The 10,073-nt window shown below is 37.4% G+C and overlaps 1 protein-coding gene across 1 annotated transcript in view; it reads right to left on the bottom strand.

The window, feature by feature from the left end:
• Positions 1-1,775: 1,775 nt before the first annotated feature.
• ncapd3 (non-SMC condensin II complex subunit D3) overlaps positions 1,776-10,073 on the bottom strand; it is a 45,424-nt gene continuing 37,126 nt past the window's right edge. The window contains exons 30-34 of the mRNA XM_002937980.5: positions 9,125-9,288; positions 8,902-9,038; positions 7,434-7,502; positions 5,371-5,509; positions 1,776-4,452 (exon numbers count right to left, since the gene is read on the bottom strand). Coding sequence (XP_002938026.3) covers positions 4,353-4,452; positions 5,371-5,509; positions 7,434-7,502; positions 8,902-9,038; positions 9,125-9,288 — 609 coding nt within the window. The 3' untranslated portion in view covers positions 1,776-4,352. The remainder of the gene's footprint in view (positions 4,453-5,370; positions 5,510-7,433; positions 7,503-8,901; positions 9,039-9,124; positions 9,289-10,073) is intronic.

Genomic DNA, 10,073 nt, shown 5'->3' with positions numbered 1-10,073 from the left:
GAGCCATTGTTCCAATGTAATGGTTAGATTATAATAATTATTTAGAATTAATAATTTAACTGCAAGTGTTTCCCTTTTTCTCTCATTTTATAACCTTTTTCCCAAAACACATTATCAGCAAGATGCAAAAGGAAGGTGGTACATATTTAAATTGATACGGACATGCTCCTCTTAAAAATTCCATAGGAATGGGTCAGTATTAGTAGGAAAACATGAACTTCTTTCTGTCCAAAAGTTAAATGGATGAAAACTCTTTGGTTTGAATAGACAGTTGTGCCAGTCCCACTGGGCTGGATGGCATGATGAGCCTCCGGTAGCCTGTAGTACAGCTGCCTTCATAATGTCCCAGGCCAGTATGACAGAAGGAAATAGTGATGTATCTGCTGCATGTTTACTCTTGTGAAATGCAGGTACATGTGGACAGAAATGGTAATTCCAAAGGGTTTTATAAAAGCATGCCAACATCACTATAAAGAGATTGCTACCACAAAAAAAAAACCAAAAAACATGAAATGTGCCAGAAGGATTTATGTGTTTTTTGTTTTTTTTAATTCATTTTGAATTTCACTGTTTATAATACTTACTTTGTAAGCAAATAAGGGCTGCAACATGAGTTCTGTTATACTTTCAGACAGAGAAGGAGCAAATAGAAACACTTGCTGCCAGTAGTTTATATCTTCCTTTAGTTGAAGCACACATTTAACACAAAGGGATCTATTGGTCAAATTAGCACCAGTTAATGAAATGTTCAAAGCTGCAATTGTAAAGTTATGGCTTAGCCCAGACTACAACTGTGGCTAAATCAGTTCTAATCATTTTATTATGGGTATAGAAAGAAAAATGTTGCAGTTATGAAGTTATTATTGCACTAACTGGGTTTACAGATTGGGACCAATCATAAAGCAGCTTCAGGGCAGCAGTAGAGTGATGAAACTGTTGTCACTGCTAGATACGCATGCTTTTCTCCTCTCATAGAGAGGCAGAGTCCACAAACCGTGACAACTTGCTGCTTTCACAGGACCTTCCCTCTGCAATCAATGCAAAATGTAACATTTTGGTATATTTTTGGGTTTCAAATAATACTAAAACAATGCATTTTTTCAGTTGGTTTTAAAAATCATTACCTTTACAGCACCTAGAACCAGCAGTGCTTCTGTAAACCTTATCAATGATTAAACAGTTGCAACTGATACGTCAGCATTTCCCAGTATTAGTAGAAAAACGCCAGCAAATAATGTATCATCTAGCAAAAGCTTCATCTAGAGGAGGAATGCCCAGTGGGAGGATAAAGCTGAGAATTCCACCAACTATCTAGAACTGGTACTAGCAGAACTTCTATGGCATTTGCTGCAAGTTAAGAGCTGCTGCTTGAAACTAATCATGCTCCATAAATACATATAGTGAATAATGTACTCCGTTGTAAAATATAAGATTATTATAAGTCACAGAGGAGTTAATTGACCATATAAAGGCACAAGGTAAAGGCAAAGTGCTTTTATACAGGAGGTACATTATTTATTATAATACTCATGTTTCGGTAAGTCATGTGACACAAATCACTAAGCACAGATAATTGATGACATATATAAGTGCCATTTATAAGGATATAATGTACAGGCTATTTGTGGCTCTTCTGTATTATATAACACCACTCCAAGTATTAGAAATCCATTCCTAAACATCTCTCTCCATCTCTTGGCCATTTTCCTTCAAGTGCTTGAAAAGCAAACTGCTGCTATGAAAGAAAAGTCAAAATCACTAAGTTTGCCCATCTCAGTTTTAATGACATATAAAAGGTAGGTACTGTGCAAGATACAAATGCAGAAGGCAAAAAATACACTTTTAAAACTTTGACTACTATGTTTTATTAACATTGTTTAACAGCTGTTTCAGGTCTGGCCGGGCACTAGCCATAATGTAACAATGACTCTGCTATTCCTGACCAAAGCGTTCAATAACATTTCTCTCATAACAGTGCTGGATTGCATAGCACTACTTACACATTTGTTTGGTAGCAGTAGTGATAAATACATTACCTACCTCCCAGATACATTCCCTTGACAAATATACATTAAATCAGTAAAATATCATCTTTGGCTTGTGTTTCAAACAGGAGGCAGATCAAGGGGACACGGCCATTTGCACAGTATATTTCAAGAGTTACTGTTTCACAATTACCAACTAGCCTCCTAAGAACAGTACTGCCAAGTGTCATAACCAGTTATCCCACTGAGCAACACAGAATATATATATGTAAACATGTTTTTATGCTTATTCTGTACATATTACTGCTGTTATATTGATATTAAAATGTTTGAATTACCTTTGACAATAAAAAACAAACACCAGTAAGTGTTGCTCTGTATGTACATAAACATATATTCACATGGGTTAAGTATTCGCCTGTATTTTTAAAGGAGAACTAAAGCCTAACCAAACAAGTAGACTAGAAATGTTGTAGATCTGTGCCTCCAAAGATGCCCCCAGTAGCCCACCATCTTCTGTTACTTACCTGAGCTTAGGTAATACTGGATATATAGAATATAACTGTCACAAGAGGCCATACAATATACATGCCATACAATAATCAGCCCTGTAGAATCAGTTTATATTTCAGGCAAATCTCTTTCTACTTGCTAAGCTTAGGGGTTGTCACAAATTATCTTCTCAACAGCTGCTCAGAACACACTAAATTTATGAGTGCCACTAAGACTTCTAACAGAATCCAAGATGAGATACTCCTGTGACAACTGTAAAGACCTGGATTATTACTATTGAGATGCTGAAACTTTAGGCTGGTGCAGTAAGTTCAGTATATAAAATATGGCCTTTAAGCCATATTTATTTTTAGGGTTTAGTTCTCTTTTGGACACATCAATATGAAGATCAGAGACTTATCATCGTTAGAAAACAAAGGAATGTGTTAAAAGGAGAAGGAACCATATAATTAGATTATTTGCACCAGCTTGGACTGGGTGTGCATACACAGTAGACTGAAAAGCGGGCTTCTTGCTTCCAAGATTAGCTTTTTATTTTTTAATAAAGTGTACTGCATACCCAGACCAGGCCCTAGAGAGGATCCAAAAAGAAGACATGGCACTCCTGCAGCAGTAGCCCAGGGCTGTGCAGTTTTCAGCAAACAGGAGCCCCACCTGGGGTATCAGGTAAGCAATTACAATACTAGTCCCCAGAGGTGAAGCGATTAGAATCACTGGCTGGGGGCTCCAGAAAGAAAATATGAAATACTGTACCATAAATAAAACTGCAATTCTAAGCAACAATTCAGTATAACATGAATTAAACCACTTCAATTATGTTAATGTTATTGCTACAGAAAACAGCAATGGTCTGGCTATTTTAATGGCTATTTCTTGTCCTGCCTCAGACAGTTTAGCAAAAGTCAGCCCTAGTACAACCAAGACTGCCAATTCCCACAATGCCTTGCATTATTCACAGAACATGCAAGGAATTCTGTGGAGTCTTCTGTAGCAATTCCATTTACAAATAATTTAAATTATTTAAGGAGAAGGAAAGGTGCCCCCCAATAATTGTAATAGCTTACCCCCACACCCCTGGCTGGTGCTCCTGTAAACTGCACCAGGTATTCGATTACAATCCGGGGCCGTCACATGCGCAGCCGAGTGAAAAAGCCAACTTTTTTTGTTAAAGTCTAACTCTAGCTTGCATAAACCCCTGCCAGTGCTGTTTTCTACTCACAGGAGCACCGGCCGGGGGTTTCAGGTAATTAAAGTCACTTGGGGTTGCCTTTGACACTTCCCAGTGATTTCCTTCTTTTTCCGATTTCAGCTTTCCTTCTCCTTTACTGATTTCAGCTTATTTGTTAAAGAAAGAGAATGTAGTTTGTATGATTACCATAGAATGACTTACAGGATAAAAGCAGGGTTAAAGATTTTCCTGTAACCTTTTTAAATATAGGTCTGCATGTTGCACCTTGCATAATCTGTCAGCAAAGATGGGCAAGCCAACGAGCCATGTATAAATCTCCATTTGCTCTGACCCTGGGCCAATGCTGCAGCTCACTTCCTGTCACCTCCATGCTCTGGGCGATGATTTGCAGCTCGCTGGAGATTTATGGCTTTTAGTATGTCAAAGCTTTAACAAGATGATTACAATACGAAAGAGCCAGCTGGTGGCCTATGCTCTGAGTCTTTCCATTCCAAAATTAGCTAATGTTTCAAATCAAAGCAAATGAAAGGCAAGATGATTATAGGGCTGCAAAAGGTACGTTAGCAGCATAGCACACATAAATATATACACACACTTAACGCTTTCACTTTGGACCAGATTTTTCTGACACTGTCAGTTAGAGGCACAGCTTTACATGAATATATCTAATTAGATGGCTTTAGTGGTGCTTTTCCAGAAATGTGCCGGCGAATGCTTCTTCTCTGGACTGGAGATTCCACATTCCATTTTCGGGGCTGGGGGGCCCTGTGGAATGAAAAGTACAAAAAAATACAATATAAAAACAAGAATGAAAAGTGAAGTAGTGCAAGAAGAACACAATGCATAACCCTTGCCTTATTTAGTGCTTACAAAGCTTCACTGTCGTCCCTACTTAGCTTAGCCCTATGTTTTATAATAATTTTATAATAAGAGTACAAATGCCAGAGTGATGATGACTTCAAAGAATTCAATTCATTTAATTACTGGAGGACTCCTTTACCTGAGATTGATCTTTCTGAAATAAACATAGAACCTGAAGAAGTTAATAAGCATCCTAAAACTAAAACAGAAATATTATTTTTTTTTATAATAATTTATAATGGCTAATTCCTGTGATTAGTAAAGTGTGAGTTCTAGTTCTCCTCACTGTAGGTAGTGTTACATTCCACTTCTGTTTTGGTATTAATAAAGAATTCCTCATTCTATTCATCCCAAAGAAGGTTGAGCCTGAATCCTGTTGTTAATAGTCTGCTCATGTAGACAAAGGGTCTGCTATATGAAATGTTTTGTATGACGAAACGACAGTACAAACTTGAGCTAATAAAACCCCTACGTAAAGGAATGCACATGTCTAAACTGAGGAGACCAGGTTTTTTTTTTTAATCGGATTCAAAAAGTGATAAACCCAGAAGTGCCATGAAGGACACTATTTCACTGGAGGGTGCCAGGTCTGTAGTCCTGTTGGGAGAAAACTGCACCAGCATTTAACTTACCTTCCAAGTGGTGTCCAAGGCGTCCCTTGCGACAATCTCTGTTCAAACGTTTACTGAGTAAACACACGCAGAATGCCACCCCCCCCCCCCCCCCCCAGTGAAATAGACTATACATGGCCTTTAAATTCTTGCCACTACTGCATACTATAAATTGTGCTTTTACAAAAACGAAAAGAAAAACATGACTTACTGTTTGTCTGGAGACATAATGCACAGTACATCCTTGTCCTTGTCTTGGGATCCAATGCTTCCCCTGCTCCCAGAAAGTGGTGTTTGGCTTGCACTAATGTAGCTGACCCCAGCCCCAAATGTTACATTTTCAATGGTCACTGCAAAAAACACAGCAGGTAGATACACAATGTTTACAGGTAGATACATATCTACTTATAAAACAAATATAATGAAAAATGTTATATAGTGGTAACATGGGAGGCTCAATTTACACAACCATTTAGTATGATGCAGATGAACCTATGTTAAGCAAATTCATCTTTTTTTCTTTTTAAATTGTTAGCCTTCCTATTTTGCCTTTCAAGCCTGTAACGGAAAATGCTATCTGGTTCTCGTGAACTAAGCTCAGACGCTAAAAACACTTAGGGGCACATTTATCAAAGTACGACAGGTACGAAATACAAAAAAATTGTATTTGGTCATACTGTGCCTATTTTCTGCAACTTTTTCAGACTTTGCAACAAAATTTGTGCAACAAAATCGTATTGTTGCGCCGAGTACGAAAGTTTCGGATTCATTCAAGCTTCGGTATCGTGACTGTCCTTGGGCCAGGTTGGAGCTGCAGAGTGCCATTAAGTCCTATGGGAGGCTTCCAAAATCATGCACAGAAGTCAGAAAGGTTTTCCCGCTGTTTACGATCGATGCAAAAAATTTGTGACTATTCCGATTTTTTCGTAAGCATTTTCGTGATATTTGTGATCATCAGAAATTATCGTATCTAATCAAAATTTTTCCCATTTTGGGATTCGAACTCGTACTTTGATGAATGTAGCCCCTTAGTTTTATTATGCTCATGTTGTCCATGTTTGTGTTCATTTTCTCTATTGTTCATTTTCAATTCTGAAAAAAACCTTTTTGCTAGGTCATTAAGTCCTAGAAACAAGACATCAGTTATAATATCAAGTCTGATAGCTGCAACGACAAAGTGCAAAATACTCAAAGCAAAAGGAAAAATCAAATGGTAATTAATCATGTTTGTTTATTATAGACAAAGTAATTTTAAGGTGAACCACATCTTTTAGTGACTCCATACTGTACTTTCATATAATGCTTTTGTACCTCCAAAGTGCTCTAGATTCTCCGTTAGACTGATATCGATTGACTGGGCAACTAAATAACATTCACCTTTTTAAAGGAAAACTAACATTAAAATCTATTCTACCCTGCTCCAATAATTGCCCTATCCTGCAAACCATTTATTATTTTGAATGCTTTATTAGAAAATACTCCTTCCTATTCAGAAGGAAGGCTAGGCTTGATCAAGCGATCGTTGCATAGTGGATGCCGCTCCTTCCTTCGCCATATCGCCTTATTTCAAATGACCGGAAGGCAAGTTTTAGCAGGTATTATCTAATAAAACATTCAAAATAATAAATGGTTTGCAGGATAGGGCAATTATTGGAGCAGGGTAGAATAGATTTTTTACTTAAAAAATTTTAGTGTTACTTTACCTTTAATGTATTTATTATCCTTTATTTATATAGTGCTAGCATGTATGCAAGGAACTTTGCAGAAACCACACCATGTCGCTCACCTCAGTCCTCGTCACTTTCATTAGTAGCCAGTATACTTTTGGTGTGTCGTAAGAACAGGAGTACCAGGAGAAAACCCATGCAGACATTTACCTTTTATCTTTGATTACTACTATCATTATTTGAGTGGGGTTGTCAGATGGCTTTTTCTGTACATATACGGATAGTGGCTTTTCTCTCGTTTCCTCCCACATGCCCTGAGCACTAAATGATCCCCATTGGAGCCCCTCTAAAAACCTTTATTGTGGAGCAAAGGGTAACAATGATCTCTCCACTGGATGAATCTGCTTAGCAAGGCTCGCCACAAATAAACTCCACAAGTGGAAAAAGACCAGATTGTGTCCGATTCATGACTTAGAACAGAAAAAATAAGACTTGGATGAAGAATTTGGCTGCATCTGTTATCGCATATTAGCAATAATGACTATACATGAATTCTAGGTGACTATAGATACTAGAACTGCTGACAGGCAAAAAGCCTAAAACTTACCATCAGGGGTGCTGATCATTCTTCCAACCAGAGAACTATTTGACTGCTGATCTGGACTACGGAACGTCACTACAGAAACAGACAACTGGTTACAGAACAATTAACAAAAGGGTTCTCTAAAGTGTTGGCAAATTAAAAATACAGAAGCGGGTTCTTTAGGTTAATTTTCATTTTCAGCATCTGTCCTTGTTTGCATGAACAAAATGGTGCTATGTCACAGGGCTGCCACACAAGCCTGAAGTCAGCTCTATGGTAGTAGAGGTTTTATTCTTTTAATTCACTGGGAGAAGGTTAGCGTTTGTCAGGCAGTAAAGACAGCAAAAAACAGTATGCATCATGCTCCTATAACACAACCACATGTGTTTAATTCAGGTATAGGACCTGTTATCCTTCAGACCAATATGGCACCTTATCTGCCCATGTATGGGGCCCTCCGATGGCCCCTTGACTGTTATCGTGCCAGCTTAATTTTTCTGTCAGATTGACTACCGCATACATATAAATACATATACATATACTCATACATATAAATGCACATGCATAAGTGACTAGTGTCTCTGTTTCAAGGTAAGAAATTAGTTTGTAATACTGGGGCAGGGAATAATGTATAGCATATACAATCTCTGTGTAACGTCATTGTCACAAATACTGATAATAATTTAATCATAGGAATTATTTTTGAAAACCACCAGTGGCTAGATTCCATCTTGTTCTTAACAATCCTACTACAGGTATTGAATCAGTTATCTGGAAACCAGTTAGTTATCCAAAAAGCTCAGAATTACGAAAGGCCATCTCCCATTTTAATCAAAAAATTAAAAATGATTTTCTTCTTCCCTGCAATAATAAAACAATACGTGTACTTGATCCCAATTAAAATACAATTTATGGAGATCCAAATTACAAAAAGATCCCTTTTCCAGAAAACCCAAGGTCCAGAGCATTCTAGATAACAGGTACCTGTACTATATAATGAATAGCTACAGTATACATACAGTTTCATAAATATATCACTCTTATGAATGTGAGAATAAAGTATATCATGTTATATGCAGTGCAAAGGAACAGTGTCACATGTTTATCTATTAGTGTGAATAGTAATGTTAAGGCATACTGTAGGTAAATGGATGTATAAAAGCACAATTTTAACAGCTTTTGTACAGCAGATAGATTAATACAAATGTTTCTTTTTGCCTAATTTTCCACACAGGGAATCTCTTTGGGCAGGCTATGATAGCAGGACATTACTGCTGCCTTGACAGGTGTTTGGTTTTATGTATGGCTAAGGATCAATATGCTGCAGGCTAAGGGGCTTTTTAAATTTCCATATGGAAATGACACAGGGAGACAAACAATATAATAAGGGTCAGTGGCACTTTAACCAGGAGTATTTATGTAAATATTAGCTTTGTATTTATTTTTATTATCAATATGATTGGCTTTTTACTCTTTCTACTTCTATCTGTACCTTGTTTGTTGATAGTTGTGCTTGCTGGCGAAGGAGTTGATGGTTGTGCTCCAATGCTCTTGCTTCGATGTTTCTTGTTTCCCTCTGCAGCTTTTCTTGCTGAATTAAGTATTGCCAGGGTACTGAGCGACATTTGCCTGGAATCAGTTAAAAAGCAGTGTAAATTACACACTTCACTTAAGTAATTATGTAACAACAGTGTTACATAATTAAGTTCCCTTACCTTGGCCTGGGCCCCTGATCTTTCAGTATGCTGACCCTAGGCGGGGTTGTTGTAGGGGTACAAGGTGCAGCTCCAGTCGATGTTTGTGCATTAGTAGGAAGGGGAGATTTTGGTGCCGTAGGACTCCTGGGAGATGAAATGGCATTGACAGCTCTAGGAGAACCCTAAAAGCATTGGAAATAAGTTTACCTTAGTGATAAATGAATACATTCATTTTACTCAACATCATCAAGCTAATTGCTCTTTTTTTGCATCCCATAAAAACGGAATCTTGCAACAACAAGTCAGGAGATTACTATTTAAATTCTCACACCAAAACAGTAGGAGGTAAACAGTCAAATTAGCAGCAAAGAGAATAGTACCATCTGTCTCTAATTGTAAAGCAATAGGCCCTAGAAAAAGGTACATAGCTTCCAACACATTCCATAAAGACTCAAATTGGGACACAGAAGTTTATGCACATTTAATATAAAATTGAATGGTAATAAATGTCTTTATTTGGCTGATACCACGCAAGTTTTTGTCCTTCCAGACAAAAGTTAGTGACTAAACTCCTGGTACAGGTATGGGATCAGTTATCTGGAAACCTGTTATCCAGAAAGCTCTGAATTACAGGAAGGCTCCTACAGACACCATTATATGCAAATAATTATAATTTTTAAAAATTATTCCCTTTTTCTAATAAAACAGTACCTTGCACTTGAACCTAACCATGATATAAAATAATCCTTATTGGAGGCAAAACAAATCTATTGGGTTCATTTAATGTTTAAATGATTTGTTAGTAGACAATGTATAGAAATCAAAATTACAGAAGAAAGATCCCTTATTCAGAAGTATCCAAGTATTTTGGTCCTATACCTGTATTACAAAAACTGCCAAGTGTGTGTGTGTGTGTGTGTGTGTGTGTGTGTGTGTGTGTGTGTGTGTGTGTGTGTGTGTGTGTGTG

The sequence above is a fragment of the Xenopus tropicalis genome, chromosome 7 (genome assembly GCF_000004195.4).
Source record: "Xenopus tropicalis strain Nigerian chromosome 7, UCB_Xtro_10.0, whole genome shotgun sequence".
NCBI classification, from domain to species: domain Eukaryota; kingdom Metazoa; phylum Chordata; class Amphibia; order Anura; family Pipidae; genus Xenopus; species Xenopus tropicalis.
This window is presented reverse-complemented; position numbering and strand designations above follow the sequence as displayed.